At 34.9% G+C, this 18914-nt stretch overlaps 1 protein-coding gene across 1 annotated transcript in view; it reads right to left on the reverse strand.

The window, feature by feature from the left end:
• The window catches only part of LOC128029228 (glutamate receptor ionotropic, kainate 4), a 307696-nt gene that overhangs the window by 83132 nt on the left and 205650 nt on the right, over positions 1–18914 (reverse strand). The window contains exons 6-8 of the mRNA XM_052616871.1: positions 18317–18482; positions 10755–10933; positions 7033–7086 (exon numbers count right to left, since the gene is read on the reverse strand). Coding sequence (XP_052472831.1) covers positions 7033–7086; positions 10755–10933; positions 18317–18482 — 399 coding nt within the window. The remainder of the gene's footprint in view (positions 1–7032; positions 7087–10754; positions 10934–18316; positions 18483–18914) is intronic.

Here is an 18914-nt window from a genome sequence, read left to right on the forward strand (position 1 = left end):
GAGGGCACACAAGCTGTGCCATGTGTTTCAACAGATGTGTCAATGAATTTGTAAAAAACAATGTTTTCTGAGAACTTTCATAGAAATGTTCAGATATGCCGATGTGAACTTTCTGATCTGTAGAGAGTGTTCAATAAAAGCAGATCTCTCAGGCTCACTGGTTTCACTGGCACACCTCTTCCATTTAAACGCAGCACAAAGGCTGAAAACCCTCGGTGAAAGTCAAACACAGACGGAAACCTTCTTCACTCAGCAAAGTGTTATTGCTTTCACAAATCACGAAGCAACAATCTCTTTACTGCTCACCTGTACACCAGTCACCACCAGAGAGAATACATCTAGTAATTAGAGCAAAATGGCTTCGCCCCTTTCCTTTCATTATTGCAATTAACCTACTGAACCCGATCTCTAATGAAGGGGGGAAGGATGTTGTATCAAATTACAGGGATGTTTCATAGCAGCGGTAGCTCTTCTCTTCCTGTGTGATAATGAGGACAAGATTGGAATTGACATGTAACATCTGAAAGTTTCTGAAAAGAGCAAGCTGGAACCTGTACTGGATGTTGCTGGGGATGGAGGACTGAAACAAGACTCAAATGAAAACGGAAGGAATCTCTAGAACAGATGTTATTTATTGATTTATTGTTTTAATTAAATTGTAGCTAAAGATGCTAAATGATAGCATTGTTGTCAGATTTTATTGCTAAGTGTATAGACCTAATCAACTTCTCTATGTATTCTAGAAAAGCAGTTGTCAATTTTTTTTACTCAAAGCCCCACTTTCAGAGACAGGATTTAAAGGCCCTCTTATCTAAGCTGATGTCAGGTGTTGAAATAAAAATAAATTAAATGCATATCTTCATTGAAAGTTTTTTTGTTTTCTTGAATTTTAATTAAGATTGTTAATATATCCTAATTAATATTATTTTAAGAATTATTGTGCACCTTCCTGGAAGTTCACAGAGAACTACTACTCTGCAATAGGCATTAGCATTTCGTGTGTCTATAGCTAAATGAATGCATTGTTGCTAGATTTTAATATATCATCAGAGTTTTAAAGATTTTCTTTTTTCTTTATTCATGTCCGAGTCCGATGCACACTAGAAGTTATTTTAGCTTGATTGTAGCTTAAGATGATAAATGACAGCACTGTTGCAAGATTGTATTGCTGATTTATGGAATATGTAACTGACCCTTAACAAAGGTTTTAAAGATTTGGGCCTTTCCCTATAAGACAAGATAGGTATTTGTATGTATATATCTACAAAATCATAACTGCCTGGAGTTGCCAAGATGGCATCCTAGTAATTCACTTGCTTTTAACCAAAAAATATAATTTACTACCCTCATGTACATTTAAAACCTGTATGACTGTCTTTTTTCCTGGAAAATAAAAATGAACACAAAACAATATTTTGAAGAACGTTGTGAACCAAACAACATTTGAGTCCATTGACTTTCAATTTCTATATATATATATATATATATATATATATATATATATACACTGTATATACACTGTTTGGAACGACAGGAGAGTGAGAAAATTATGGCAGACTTTTTATTTTTGGGAAGACTATCCCTTTATAGCATTTATATTTATATTTGGTCCCACTTTATTTTAGGTGGCCTTATCTACTATGTACTTACATAAAAAAATAAGTACAATGTACTTATTGTGTTCATATATTGTATTGTAAAACACTTTTGCTGCTATTGAGGTGGGATGGGGTAAGGTTAGGGAGAGGGTTGGAGGTATGGGTAAGTTTAAGGGTGGGTTAAGGTGTAAAGTAATGGTCAACAGTGTAATTATAAATGTAATTACAGAAATTAAATACAGATGTAATTACATGTAGTTTTTTTTTTATATAAGTACAATGTAAAAACATGTATGTACACAATAAGTACATTGTACTAAATTATTAACTAAAATGTAAGTACATAGTAGTTAAGGCCACTTAATATAAAGTGGGTCCTCCTATTTAAATGCATTTGATGAATAACTGCGCGATAAGTGCACTTTGGGAACAGGTTTGTATGTTTGCCGTCACAACTAATGACTAAATCTTCGAAATGATTCACAAGCAGCAGGTGAGCATGATTCACAGCTTGTCTGGACAGTGGGAAGTCCTGATTTACATTCACTGTAGTTTCAGTAATGTACAGAAACAATACATCTTTGCCGAGATCCCACAGGGACATGAATTATTCCCATGACAGATGGATGCAGGTGAGATGACAGAGATGTGTGGGTGTGATGTCAAAAATTGTCTTTGAAAAACGCCCCGCCCCCAGCACAGTCATAAAGTTGGCTTCACTTATCAGCAAAATGATCTCTTAAAAATGTCTAAGGTCTCCTCTGCATCTAAAGAGGCCATCCATCCATCATTCTTTTCTGGGATTGTTTAAAAATGGAGGCAAAACAGTTTGACCCCCTTGTTGGTAAGACCTCCAGCCAGCTTCTTTTTAGGTCAGAGGTTCCCAAAATTGTATCATCAGCTGTACACCTGTGAAACACTTATTTGAAGTATCATCTGAGAATTTAAGCTTATATTTCAATAATGCAATGACACATCTGCATGTCCACAGTTCTATGATGTTGGCTAATGGTCAGATACAGTAAACAGACTAAATATTATTTATTTATTTATTATTTTTTTATTCAATGTTTTATTTTGATTTGTTTTAATTTTTTAGATACTTTAAATATAGGGCTGCACTTATTTTGTCATACTATGATTGTGTTTTGAACTGCAATATGGAAATAATGAAAACTATATAATTAATATATCTATATACAGTATCTAAAAGAATAGATTTAGAAATTCTATTGTAATTTTAGTTGTATTTCAGTTAATTGTGTAGCCCCATTTCTTAATTAAAATTTTACATGTGACAAAAATCTAATAATCAATATATCTATATATCTAAAAGTATATTTTTTAATTATATTGTGATTTTTTTATATTAATTGTGCAGCCTCATTTCTTTATTTATTATTCAATTATGATTAAATAACCACCCTACAGTTCCCCTCATGAAACCTGTTCTATGTAATAGACCATAAAAAAAAATAAAAAAAAAAATTATATATATATATATATATATATATATATATATATATATATATATATATATATATATATATATATATATATTTTTTTTTTTTATATATACATTTGGGAACACTTTATTTTTAAGGACCAATTATTGCTATTAATTAGTTGCTTATAAGCATGAACATTAGCATATAGGCTATTTATTAGTATTTATTAAGCACATCCCTTAATCCTACCCCATACCTAAAATTAGTAAGAAGTTTGTTCAGGGAAAACTCTTAGTTAATAGTGAATATTTGTTCCCCTATTCTTAATTTTATTTTTTTCTTCTAGACTGGTCCACTTACTGTGCTTCCTCTAAGGTAAATGAGCTTAAACTGGTTCTTTTAACTGAAAGGTGATACTTCCATTATTGCTGTTGCTATATTTCTCCCGTCTCTGATTTTGTACCTGTTGAACACACACCATGCTGGTTTAAAATAGACTTTGCAGCATGTCAGCTATAACCAAAGGTGTCCAGAAATGGTTTCAGTAATTCCTCCATGTACCTGCACCACCGCAGTGCTTCATTACTCCGCAGAGCGTGGCCAGAGCAGAGGCTGAAGAGCTCTCTCTGAGCCATTTACTGATTACTGGGTTTCTGATGGATGTAGTGCGTTTATGACAGGTCTTTTTTCACACTGTGATAATGGCGTAATGAAACACCAGTGTATGGATGGGAGGATGGTGTGGTGTTGGCGTGTTGGATGCATGAATGATTGTGGCAGGAGAGACTAAATAAGTGAAGGAAAGCAGTGGGGGAAATGAAGTGGCTTCTTTAAATTAGATTGGAGTGTGTTGAAGTGTGTCGGTTTGTTCCATGCCGAGTGGTTGCTCTTAAAGCGCTCTGAACTTAAAGCTGCATCGGATGAAAAAGTTTTGAAAAATCCATCCTGGTTTGTTATTTCTTGCACACATCAGTGTGAAAAAGAAAGATTTAAAAGAAAACATTGAAGATACTGTTTATATGATCCTTGAATCATCAGTGCATGTGTCACAGCACTTTACACTCGATTTCAATGTCCTTTAACATGGAGGCCTCATCATTAGTCATTTTCTCTCAGCATTAAAATATTCTATATTTGCGTACACTAATTATTGTTAATGTAAATGTATGCAAAAAAAAGGCAAATAAACAACATCAAAGAGAAATGTAAGAAGAAAATCTTCCCTCCCATATTAAAATTAAACATAAAATAGTATTAATATATATAATTATAAATTTACTAAATTCACTTTTTAATATTAATTAAATTCTTATGACCCTGGAAATTTTATTTATATTTATTGTTCTTTTTATTATTATTATACAATATATATATTATTTTCATGTATTATTATTATTATTATTATTATTATTGAAAATGTATATAAAGTTTTTGTTTAAAGAAAGGAATATTAAAGTTATGAATATTAATATTAAGAAGCATTAAGCTGATTAAAAGTAAAGACAGTAAAGACATTTACAATGCTACAAATCATTTCTATTTTAAATGAATACTGTTCATGTGAACTTTCTTTTGATCAATGAATCCTAAAAAGTTTTATGGTTTTAACAAAAATATTAAGCAGCACAACTGTTTTCAACACTGATAATAATAAGAAACGTTTTTTGAGTAGCAAATCAGGATATTAGAATGATTTCTTAAAGATCATGTGACACTGAAGACTGGAGTAATGGCTGCTGAAAATTCAGCTATGCATCACAGAAATAAATACATTTTTAAAAAAAACAAAACAGAAAACAGTTATTTTAAATAATTAATAATATTTAAATTTTTATAATAATATAACAATATAACTGTTTTAACTGTATTTTAATCAAATAAACGCAGCCTTGTTGAGCGTAAGAGAAAATGGCCAAGCAGAACAGAGGCAGAAGGAGGAGCAAGCATGGCAGTGGGGATCAGACTTACCGCAACAATGATTAATTAAAGACATTAAGATGATTTTTGTCAAAATGGCAAAAAAAAATAAAAATAAAAATAATAAAAACATTAAATTTTCTATTTGATTTATCATGGTTTATCACTTTTGACCAAATAGGTGGCGCTGTTACTAAATTGTCGTTGTGTGGTCAGTGTGAGGTGACATTGGCACACAAAGTTTGCTGTCAATATGTCAAAGCTTTGCAGAGATAAGCCTCAGATGCAGTTTGGCACCATGCCATCAATTGTGTTGATCCGATAAATGAAAATTATTGTACCTATTGACACAAAATCCCACATTTTTTGCTGGCATGGTCAGAAGATGATATGAATCAAATTTGCTGAAAATTGGACCAACGGCATAGGAGGAGATTGAAAAAGTAGGTTTGAAAGGTAAATAAATCATGGTGGACAGGAAGTTCAGCTGATTATCGATATTCTCTGCATAATCCAAGGAATATAACAAGACCACATGACAAGAACCAGAACTGTTCATAAGCTATCAGCTATCATAAGCTATTTTATTTTATTTTTTTCATTATGACTGGTTAATGGCTTAATAGTAATGGTTTATCACTTTTGACAAATAGGTGATATTGTTACCAAATTGACATGGGGAGGTCAGAGTGAGGTGACAATGGCACACAGAAAGTTTGATGTCAATATGTGAAAGCTCTGCAGAGATACAGCTTCAGATGCAGTTTGGTATCCTTCCAGCAAATTCGTTGATGTGGTGAACAAAAACCTATTTTGTATATTGACATATAATCCATGACTTTTTGCCGGCATGGTCTGAAGATGATCAGAGTTAAATTTGGTCTAGGCCAATAGTCTAGTAGTAATTTGAAAGAGTATGTTTTCAAGGAAAGTCAAAATCATAGACAGAAAGTTGTTTGATTATAGCATAATTGGTATTGATGTTCTCAGTATGATCCAAGGAATCTATCAAGACCAAAACTAATCAACATCTATTAGCATTTTGTGAAATTTCATTAGAATTTTTGACCATAAGGTGGCACTGCCACAAAACTTTTTGAGTATCTTCAAGGAATGGTGCTGAAGACACAGAGTTTTGTAATGATACACCAATGCCTTCATAAAATACATACCTAAATTGGCCAATATGGGACAATTAGATATTTTTCGACTTGGTATATTGCTCTAAATCTAAACCAGTCTTGTGATTTTTGGCCTATCCGTTCAGCAGTAATTAGCAAAAATAGCAATTTTCCATATCTCCTGACCACAAGGTAGCGCCTTGCCGAAACTGTGCAGGTACCGCTAAGTAATGTTTATTATAACACACACCAAGTTTGGTTTTAATATGCTAAAGCATTGTGGGGAGCCTTACATCCGTTTTGGCATGCTCTTAGTCAAATTCGTTCACTCGTTATTTGAGAACGGTTTGACTAATCAACTTGAATTCCATAACTTTTTCTGAAGATGATCTGAACCAATTTTGGTGAAAATCGCACAAAGCATCTAGTTTGAGTTCGAAAAAGTATGTTTTTTCGAATAATTAAAAATTACGAGAAATCTTGACCCTTAGAAATGTAAATTTCGTTATGCATTTGACTCTGCATAAGCCAAGGAATCAGAAGAAGAATTATTTTGCTTCTAAACTTTACAATTCAAAAGTTATTGGCACAAACATGAGTGCAAATTTGAACTGTTGGTGGTGCTAGAGACTTGCTGTGGTTAATGTTGAGACTGTCCTCTATCTGTGTGCCAAATTGTATAACTTTGCCACAAGCAGTTCTATGGGCTGCCATAGACTCCCAGAGCGGAAAAAGAATAATACTAATAGGAACATCAATAATAACAAGAATTATTATTAATAAAAAAAAATTATACATACTGTGTATGTATATGTGATGTATAATACTACCGTATTATAATTTATTTTCTAATGTGGGAGGAAAAATTCTACTTCTTGACTTTATGTTTGACAGGCATGTGTTTGAAAAACTCTTGCATTTGAGAGTATCACACTTAAATTCTCTCACCAATGAAGTCAGGATGTAGGTGTAGTACACTGACAGCATCCCCAACTCCGAGGCCTGGAAGATAAAAGATGAAGAGAGAGGTACATTAAACACTTTTGACAACGCTAGGCTAATTTAAACAGCTACCAAGCCCAAATCTGTGCATGGCATTGCTGCCATTTAGAAGCAAAAGGCAAGGTTCACTGCTTTGCAAAACCTGTTCAGAGTTGGATGAAAGCTGACAAAAGACAGACAATATTCCCGTTCTGTCATTGCCATTCTATTTATCAATTCTTCACTGTCTCCAAGGAAACAGCAGCAAATATAATATGTCAATCAAATGTCAGGGGTGAAAACACTTTCAATAATTATTTCTATGTAAATGGAGAGAAAACTGTGTAAAAGGGACAGTTTAGAGTAGAATAAAAGCATGAGAGGGAAACTGGCTGGGGGTGTTTGTCTTCTTTCTAGCAGAATAAAATGTTAAATAATTAATTAAAAACAAATTGATCAGGAACAACCTGCAGTGAAATATAACCACATTTCCTAGAACAAAAAGAACACTGAATTAACTTGGTATAGGTTATATGTTTCTCAAATAATCTCTCCAAAACTGCTCTTGCAGATATTTTCATTAACCTTGCAACCATGATCAATAATCTCAACCCATACAATGCGTACAGAGACTTATTTTTAGCTATTGGGCAATTCAGAATAGGATAGGAGTCAAAATGGTTGACTAAACATGGTTGACATGATGGAGGTCTTTGACAGGTGAGACGCGTTTTGCACAATTTTGAGACTGTTAAAAGTAGTTCAAAGTCATTATACAATACTTTTCAAAATTTGGGGTCAGTAAGATTTATTTTTTTGTAAGAATGAAATAAATACTTTTATTCAACAGGGAAGCATGTAATTGATCAAAGGTGACAGTAAATAGATGTATGATGTCATAAAATATTTTGAAGAATGTGGCTCCTGAAAATTCAGTTTTACCATCACAGGAATAAATTAAATTGTAAAATATATTAAAATATAAAACAGTTTAAATTACAATCATATTTTACATTATTACCATTTTTAATGTATTTTTAACAAATAAATGCAACCATAAAAATATTACTAAAAAAATCTTCCCAACTCCAAACTATTGACAAGTAGTGTCCGTTGCTTCCTTAAGAAGGATTAATTGACTAGTTTCAGGCAACCCACTAAACAGTTTTTTTAAGACTTTGAAATTAAACATTTTTCTCATCTCTTCTTCAAAATGTGTCCTCTAGACTTTTTGTTTGAAAATTAATTAATGGTACAGCCACTAAGTTATTTTCTTTCCCACCTGTGTGACATATACAACATAACAGCATAATTTGTAGATGCCGCAGATCTGCTGATGGTGGCGGAAGTACCAGGTCTAAACTTCCCAAACTTCCAGCTTTGTTCCTACTATACATTTTAGAGCACAAGTCATGCTAACACAGCACTCCTGGACACCTGTTCTCTTGTGGTTGCATCACGGTTCAAAGCAGCATCTGCATTAGCGCCACCCAGCCTAGCATCCCGTAATAACCATCTGCATTTCATTTGACCAGTGTTGTGTTAAAAGAGAGAGAGGGAGAAAATGGACCACAGAAACAAATAGTTTTTTCAGGTTATGATAATTTTGTCCTTGCGTAAAGTATTTTATAATGAAAGATTTTCCCTGTAATTGCCCGTGTAATTGAATCCTATAACTCAAGCTGGTGTGTGAGCTGTGCTGTGAACACTGGCAAACAGATCTAACATGCTTGCCCAATACTCACACCTCACAACCTGAATGAAAGCAAACTTTCCACAGCTCTGCTGCATACTCGCTCCATATAGATCCCGAGAGATCGAGATGAACAGAGAGACGTGAAGGGAAGATATGAGTGGATGAAACAGAGACTGTGAGACAAGCAGAGAGAGAGATGGGTTGAAGAGGGTATGAGAAACATAGTACGGGTGACAAACTGACAAGGAACACACTGTGAACCATGCAACCTATCATCATAACAGTGGCGGTACTTGTCCCTGTGTCTCCATAGAAACAAGAAAAGCCAAAGATAGACCTATGATGGTCATCAGACACTTTGATTAAAGAGCAATGGAGTGAAATAGGGAGGAAAAATGGAGGAGAACCACTGGCTGAAATGTCTAAAAGGCACAAGATATCATGAAGTGACCAGAGAAGAGTTGAGATGAGATGAGAAGACAGAAAATGAGTCGAAATTAAATGAGTGTTTTTTTTTTTTTTTGGTATTATACTTTTTATCCAAAGCGACTTACAAATGAGAACAATGGAAGTAATCAAAATCAACAAGAGAGCAATGATATGCAATTACTATAACAAGTCTCGGGTCAGCTGTGAATTCACACGACAAACTTAAACCCATTGCGAAACCTTGTGGGGAAGTCTTTCTTTGACACAAACTTCCCACTTTGTTTTTTTAAATTCACAAAACAACAGTAAATGTGACTGCACTGGGGTCATTCACACATAATGCATTTTTGAATAAAAAAGTGACGAGTTAGGCAGTGGAGTGAAGAAAATGTCTAGAGATGTGTTTTTTTTTTTTTAAAGTGAACTTATTTTAACTTCAGTTCTGCATTTTTAGAACGGTATGTTGCAAGACTGTCTGTCCATTTTCTCTCCATTGATCACCTTCACTCTGTTTTCACCAGTTCCTGTAATCAGCCTCTCCTGCAGAGCCATTAATTTCTCTTTCCTGAAAATAATGATTCATGCTTAATTATGGCTCATACGTATGCTGCAGAGGTGTATGTGTGCTCAGTCAGTCATCTATAGTGAATTATTCAGTCATGGGGCTGCATTCATGTATGCTCATATTCATTTGCTTTGAATGTGCCATAAAATGAGATTTATTTACTACAGCTCTTAAGCATCAATCTTACAAATGAGGAGCAACAGGCTCTGACTGAATTCAAGGGTGGGATGAATATCTCACATTTTCCTCTTACACTTAAATGACACATGAACAAAAGGTCATGAGAGTAATGCCACACTGTGAATCTGGTGGAACATTCAATTCTTCAATTTTTATGAGCAATTATTCTGAGGCTCAAGGTCAGAGCAAATAACAGCATACTATTTTCATCTTATAATAATAATTTTACATAACATAATAATGCCCTTTTTACTCGTATATTTCTGTAAACTTTTTAAACCCTGGATGGATCCTATGAAAGCTTCCACCACAGAAAAAAAATAAAAATAAAAAAGGCAATTATGACTCACAATTATGATTCACAATTCTGCCTAAACATGTAAAAAGAAGATTACATCTCACAATAATTTTTTCTTTCTTTCTTGGAATTCCAACAATTGTTTATTTTTTTTTCTGACAAAAAAAAAAAAAAAAGTTCCAGCTTTTTTCTACCACACACACACACACACACACACACACACACACACACACACACACACACACACACACACACACACACACACACACACACACACACACACACTGTATATATATATATATATACATAAATAAAATTAAAGGTAACTGAGAATTTATATTCAGTTGTTGCTCACTGGCAAAGAAAAATAAATAATAATAATACAAAACTAATTTACTTAGACAAATTTGGATTAAATTAATTGAATGCTTTTCATTTAATTAATTGATCTTGTTTCATAGGTATTTAGACAAAAATAATGCTTTTTTGCATAACAGGCTGACTGTCAAGCTGAGACGTACCCTTTCCAAAATAACGTGAGACATGGTGGCATTGGCATCCACTATGATGGTGGCAGTCTTGTCATCACGGATCTCCTTGAGAAGGGGGGTGGGATCTTGGCTGTCATCCAGCATGCGAACGGAAAGGGTTTCCTTGGAGATGAGAAACTGTCGCAGTAACACCTCCAGGTTTAATAGGCCTGTTGAAAAGGGACACACACAAAACACTTCAGCGTCCTGACTTATGTCACCTTTGCTCACAACAAGAAATACATCCTCACTCTCTTTTCACAGCAATCATGATACTATGGGATCGTCCCTTTTTTAGGGACTAGAGTCAATTTTGTGTGGGTGTGAATACAATGCTAATAAATTGGACTGCCAATTTTGAGGTAAATTATCTGCCAGTATTTTAAAAAATTGAATTTAACATAGATAACAAAGCTTTTTTTTTTTTTTTGCTTTTCTGTATGTCCTCAACTAATTTAATTAGCAAAATCATAATCACCCAAGTGTTTAATCTCGGTTCCTTTGGCAGTTATGAGGCCCAGGAGAATACAGGACTTGCGAATTGCACAACACTGTATCACAACAGAACGTGACATTGGTTTATTATGATCTGACGCTTTAAATCTGAAAGGCTTTAGCTGCTGACTTCACACATAAAGTGGCCGATGCCATTGCTCACAGCTGTCATCTTAATTCCCTGCCGAGTTACTCAGCGTATATTTAATTAACCATAAGCATTCAGTTTCTGAGTCTTTCGCCCATTGCACATCACATACAATTTCACATTTAGTGCACTACATTAAACACAGTGCTATAGCATTGCTAGCTAACACATGCACTGACCGCACTTATCAAGTTGGACAGGAACTTGTGAGAACAGGAAAACACTGAGATTTTATATCAGCTCTGCAAAAATTGCTCAGACTTCAAATCAGGGAGGATTGGCTAACAGGGCAAAATGTAAGGATACATGGAAGGTAAATGAGAAGATGAAAGCGTATAGGGTTAAGTTAGAATTGTGGGTAAGGTGTTAAAGAGAAGCTTCTAGCACTGGCAAGAGAAAAGCACAAAGCCGCTTCCAACACAGAGACTGTGATAAAGGCTTAGTCTCCATTCACTCTGAGCAGCCAGTCATTTCCTCAGCTATGACTTTCCACTGGGCTTTTACAAAGCGCCAAGTTCAACAAAGCTCCAAGTTCATTTATCTATGAAGCACACACACAACATGGACGTATGCTACAGCTGAAAAGACACACATGCTTTAAAGCTCAGCGGACCACAGTGCAAACAATCCACTCATAAACAATTCCTCAGATCTGATTGTAATGTAACTTAAGACTTTGAAATGTTTTTGAAGAGTCACAATTCATTATGTTGCTGTCTGGTCATTTTTTTTATTTTTTATAATAATAATAAACAAGTTAAAGAGATCGGTAAATCTTTTATCAGTTCATGCTAAAAAGAGTTTCAGTCAGATCTCATCCTGCCCGGGGCCAGAAAACAGTTCTTTCCCTCTTTTCTTCTCATTAGACAGAAAGAAAGGAAAGCTGAAGGGGTGTGAGAATGTAAAAAATGAAAAGCTTTTGTCTTTCTCCTTTACCAACGCATGTCAGAATCCCATTACGCTCCTTATCACTTTAAATTAATGTCTTCCAGCACAAAGGAGAGAACTTCAGAAATAAACACAAAAGAGAGTTTCCAACGTCCTGCTTCGTATCAAGTGCCCTTTTCTAGAAAAGCGATATTTGCTCTTTGACTTCCGTGACTCTGACTTTTCAGTGGCATTTTGTTTGATTTTACAGCCCCATCCTTATTTTATCTACACATTTATCATATTCTTCTTGAAGAGGCGGGAGAATTAGATCATCCCAATTTACCCACGTTTTGGGTTCTCGTCTCTCTGTGGGATGCGGGCTGACTTCTCTCGCTTAATCATCTTTAATTACAGATCACTTCAAAGCAGTGAGAAGAATCTCGGGCAAACAAGCAGTACAATATTTTTGTTCCTAGCGGAGAGGCGCTGACAGGTGGGAAACCTCTTTGAAGTGTGTGTATATGATTCACTGGGTTCAATCTGGGCACCAAAGCTCAGTTTCTTTCAATTTAATACGTGAGCTCCTTTAGTTCAAGAGGACACACTTGAAAAAGATTGTAGCGCTCACCTGTCTGACCTCATTCAGAATAATTTGGGTAATACCTTACGAACACAGGGTCTTGGTGATTTTCTGGGTCTCCTGACTGGAGAGTACAGGTCAGCTAATTTTATTCAATAATGAGACCTTACTCACCTCACTACACGGTGCAGACCTGTGCAGCCAAATGAAGCCTAGTGCATCATTCAATGGAGGTTTATACAACCACCTAAACCATAAATGACAAAGTGACATTCGACTTGCATTTGATTCCTGTGTGGCTTTGTTCCAGACCTTTTTTTCCCTGTTGCTTCTCCACTATCCTGTCAAATTAAGACAATTTTAGCCTATTTAATTTCCATTTTTGCATTTGGCAGACTGACATTGCATTCAAGCTACACATTTTAAAAGAAAATGTACAGAAAGGTTTTAAAAGAGGGTTGTACAGACAAATTAAGCTCAGAATCCTAATTAAAACACACACATACAGTATCATGCTAGACATATCATGCTGTCCTTATATGGTCTCATCTCAGTGTCATCTGTGAAGTGTTCATGAGTGGGCAATGCTCTATTAAGCTGTCAGCGAGCTAAGTGATTAATGAGAGCTGTACAAAGAAGAAGAAACAGTAACGGAAGGCGACAAGCAAACACAGAGGCGCAGGTGAACAGGGTTATTACGCAGGCAGCACAGGGAGTCATCATCTGCTTCTTATAGAAATGTATTGAAGGGCAGTCACTATGGCCTGTGGCATTTCCTGTCAACCCTTCAGCTCGCATGCCTACTTTGCAACTTCGTTACGTTTGTCTGCCAAAGCAGAAGTGACTATTATCCACAATGGGCCCCAGACCTGCTACTGCACAGAGCAGCTAACCAAGCGTACATATTTGTTCCAGGTCTACAAACACATCAACGACAGTGTGAATCTGCCCCTCAAACAGCTGTTTGGGAAAATATTTGTCATGTTGGTCTTTTATTGACATCTATGAGTTTCATATTACAAGCATTACTGAAAGCAGCTGCCCTACCATGAAATCATCATTTATTTCCCACCTTTGCAAGTGTTTTTTTTTGGTAATTAGTTTAGTAATTAGTTTTGCATACAGATTTCTCTATGCATTCAATTTACTGTATGTGGGAAAAGTTGTCTTTAAGATTTTAAATTGCATTTAAATGTTCTCTTGTGTACTATACAAAGGAAATTATATTGGGAAAGTTATGTTCTACTAAATTTGTTTATTAAAGTCTCAATTAAATGCCCATTTGCACCAAGAATAACTATAACAATAACAGTAAAGATTTCAAATTTGTTCTAAAGGCCTGTGCACATAACTGTAGAGGTAACTATAATGAAAACTATTAATAATACATTGTTTTAACTATATCATCTATTACAAGGTACATCAAACCTGGAAACAGCAGAAAACACATCAATTCAACAACAAGTAGACCCTACAGCGATAAAACGCAAAAGCACCGACTTATATACAGTTAAATACAACTTTCTTCACTTTCTCCTAATATAATTTTTCCAATAAATTATTTTCATTATTAAACACACAGGTTGCCTGAGGAAAAGGGGGTTTATATTAAGAATATAACATTTTGGGACATTTCAATCTTGCTCATGTGTATACATGCACTGAGTGACAGAAATGAAATATTATTTATAAAGAAATAACACAGCAGCTGGAGTTAATATATGTTAGGTTGGAAGCTTGCTAAGTTTAGTATTGCTCTAAGGGATTTTTTAAGGAGTCAAAACCACAGAAGTACAGATTTCTAAAAGTTTTCTGTCACAACGTATTTTAAGTTTGGCCTGTCGCTGCTGTGAATCTCCTTTATTCTCCTACAGAATTCTTCAGGGAGTGCATGCACTCATTATTAGCTGAGAAACAATGCTATTTTGTTTCTTGTTTCCGACTCATCTCTGTGTTGAAAGTCTGGCTTTTACTCTAGAGGTACAAAGAGAAAAACATTTGAGTTATAGTGTTGGAATGAACGTGAAATGGTTAACTTTAAAGTTTACCACAAGGCAAAAGTTACCTGCAGTGCTGTCTGGTTTAGCATTCTGTGGTAGAAAGAGCAATACACCAGGGTCTTTTTAAGATTTAGAACTCAAATAAACCTCAGATATTGCTATTGTAGATATTATCACAATGGCACACCAATCTCCAAAAGTCAGCCTCAAAAGAGATTTTCCATCCAAGCACCAGTGTTGTGCATCATTCAGAAGTGACACTCAAGATTAATCTTAAGAGTAATCATGCTGAAAATTCAGCTTTGAATAACAAGAAATACAAAAATACAAAACAGCTATTTTAACTTGTAATAATATTTCACAATATTAAAGTTTTATTTATTTATCAGTTTATTTAATAGGGACAATGCAGTATAACATTGCTACAGTTTCATGCAGCCGATGCTCTACATATAGGCTTCTAGCCAAAGGCTAATTTGCAGCCCCAGTCCCTGGTTAGGCTAAAAAATAAAATAAAATAAAAATAATAATAATAAACAACTAAGTCTATGTACAACCATCAATGTTCACATATCTGCTTTTGTTTGAATCACTTTTTCAGTTTTGTTTGAAAAATATTCAACTGTGTTTGCATTTTCAATTCAGCTGACAAGCTGTTCCATAACAATGTACCTTGAACTGTAAATGTAGATTGTGCAAATTTAGTTTTTCTCTGTGGTGCTATACAGTTCTGTGTAGTTGCACCTCTTGTAGCGATCCCCTTACTACTCTGTTTTGATATTAATTTGCACATAACTTTTGGCGCAAGATTGATTAAACATTTAAAAAACATTTTAATAACAGATGAATTTATAAAATTTTCAAAACTAAGCAAACTATATTTTTTTGTAAAATGCTACAGTGATGCCATCTGGTTGGATTCTTATCCAAAACTTTTAGTGTTTGTTTATATAGGGATCTAACAGGTTTAATAATCAGTTCAGAAACCTGACTCCAGACAGACACACAGTAAGATAAGTGTGAAAAAATCATTGCATGCATGTATATCTTGGCTCCTTTCAAGGATATATATGGTCTAATCATGTAAAAACAATTCAGATTTGTTTTGATTGTTCTACATTGCTTCTTAACATGCATATCACATTTCGAATGAGAGTCTAAAATAACACCTAAATATGTCAAATTATTAACTGTTTCAATTTCCTTTTGATTGATCTTAATTATAAAACCACTAATTTCCTTCTTTCTGATTGAAAAACACATTGAGTTTTTGTACAATTCAGGGTCAAACAACTGTTCTGTAACCACTGTGACACACCAATAATTTCAATTTTTTATATTTCTGCGGCTAAACTTGGAGTCTTTGCAGATACATAAATGACTGTGTCATCTGCATATAACTGACATTTTGTTTGCTTACAACAGTTTGGAAAATCATTAACATATAAGGAAAACAACAATGGGCCCAAAATTGACCCTTGAGGGAGACCCATATTATTATTTCATAAAGCTGATCTTGAATTATTAATTTTAACACACTGATCTCGGGATTCTAAATATGATCTAAACCAATTCATTGCCTGCTGAGTGAAGTTAAATAAATTTAATTTGTGTAGGAGAATTTCATGATTCACAGTATCAAATGGCTTTTTGAGATCTAAAAACACTGCACCTACTACATTACCTTTATCAAAGGATTCCTTAATAAATTCTGTGAGATAGCAGTTTGCCATTTCTGTTGATAACTGTATTTTTGGTTAAATAAATGCAGCCCTGGTGAGCATATGACATCTTTCCAAAACATACCCCAATTTTTGAATGGTTGTAAATATTTCATTATATATTATATTGCTTAACCATTTATGTGGTACTGTATAGCCAAATATAAATCTGATGTAAGAGTACAGAGCACATTTTTCTCTAATCATACAAAAATAATATCTGATATAATTATTCTAATTTCTTTTAATTGCAGTTCAGTAAAAATCATTTTCCAATCCTTAAGGTGTAGCCTTGTTCTGAATTTGGTAGTTCTGAATTTGGTCCACATTATCAATATGAAATGTTGTACTGGTTTGCTACAGTCCTGACCCTGTTCTCAAGTCCGTATTAGTAGTTCGGCATCTTTCTACACCCCTCTCTGACGTATTAGAGGGAATTATAGCTGTTCAACTTGAAGGCTTTGAGCTGATTACGGAGAAAGGAAACCACTGTCTGAAGGGGCAATGTGACTTTGTTTGGATGCTCTGGGGAATTTGGAGCATCCATGCTTTGAGATGTGAAGTCAGAATACTAAACTTTAATCCTCTACCAAGATGAACACAGTGTGTGTCCAATAAGGAAACTTTACGAAAGTTCATCCGTAGTTGCCTTTTCTTTGAATACAGTGGGTTTGATTTAAACCTTCCGCCATTCATTGCCATGGACATCTCTGTTTCAGCAGAGTGTGGTGACAATAGCGACATGGTGGATGTTTGATGGTGAATGAATGGGACAACATGAAGGATGAATGCCTGATGGACAAGAGAAAGAATGAACAACACATTTGAAATAATGCATTATGCACATGTGAAATAAAATCACCGTCATCAAAACAGTGTGGCTATGTGGGGTTTCATAAGCAGCTGTTATTGCTAAATAAGCAGCAGAATGAAATGGAGCATTTGAGTTGCCTATTTGAGTTTGTGAATGTGTACAAAGGCACACAGTGGTGAAGAGAGTGCAGAAAGTGCATGTGCCACTATGAAACTCCCTGTTCTCTTTTTAGAGAATGCATATGTCAAAATAACTGTTGTAACATCTATATGAAAGGACATCTGCCACTTCACAGATGCAGGACATTCTTACAGTATTCCATTCAGGAAAGAGTGCAGCAGAACATGTAATTATAATACATGCTTGGGATTTTTTTCTTCTTTGGCTCTAATGCATAGGTCGCCAAACCAAGGTGGGCTAGAGAGAGTAATATAAAATGTATTTATTTAGTTGTATATTTCAGAATTGTTGAAGTCCCTCACATCTTAAAGAGCTGTTTGGGAGATACAGTATATATTAGGGTTGGGTGAAACAATATCATAAGATATATGTCAATAACAGTGATAAGCTTTGGACATTTTCACTTGATATGGTTTAATCTAGCTGATCACACAGCAAAAATAAACAAGACAACAGCCAGTCCATGTCACTAATAAGTCTGCATGTATATGCAACTGCAACTGTATATTCTATGGCCCTACACCAACCCTAAACCTAACCCTCAAAGGAAACTTTGTGCATTTTTACTTTCTCAAAAAAACGAATTCTGTATGATTTATAAGCGATTTGAAAAATGGGGACATGGGTTATGTCTTCACAAGTCACCCTCTCCTTGTAATTATACAGAGTTGAGTCCTGATATGTCACAAAAACAAAAGCACACACACACACACACACAATATAACAGAATCCATGTGATACTCACAATCGGCCTGAGCACATATGAGACATGAAGTGCTGCTGTTGAAGAATGTTAGCAGTCCAGCTACAGCCATGCTGATGTCTGTATTAGTTGGCCTGAGGTCCAGTGTGGTAAAGCGAGGAAACTGTACTTTCAGTATGTCCTCCGGAGCCACTTTCACGTATGGCACCTGCACGGGGACACAGAACAGGACAGAGAAATTGAACCCTGCAGGACCCCTCTTGTTAGGCTGTTACCACAGGTAAATTGAATGAAAGAATGTTGCAGGAGAGCGTTTTGTTTACTGCACTGTGATGCGGGTCTCAAGAGTGTCTGTGCAACAGAATCACTGCATTATCATCAGACTAATTTGATTTTTTCTAGATCTAAACCTAATAAAACTAATTTGAATAATATCAAAAGGTCTGCTCTGAAGGCATGTAAATTAACTATGAAAACTCAAAACTTTTTGAAATGAAAAGATTTTTCTGAACCTCCGAATTTCTCTGTGTTAAGGATATTCAGACAGAGGTCATGTGCAGTGACCTTTGACATCTTAGAATAATCTTTGAACAGAAATAGCACACAACGCAAAACTTCTTGCTATCCATGGAGACCTCAG

This window comes from Carassius gibelio, chromosome A15 (genome assembly GCF_023724105.1).
Source record: "Carassius gibelio isolate Cgi1373 ecotype wild population from Czech Republic chromosome A15, carGib1.2-hapl.c, whole genome shotgun sequence".
NCBI classification, from domain to species: domain Eukaryota; kingdom Metazoa; phylum Chordata; class Actinopteri; order Cypriniformes; family Cyprinidae; genus Carassius; species Carassius gibelio.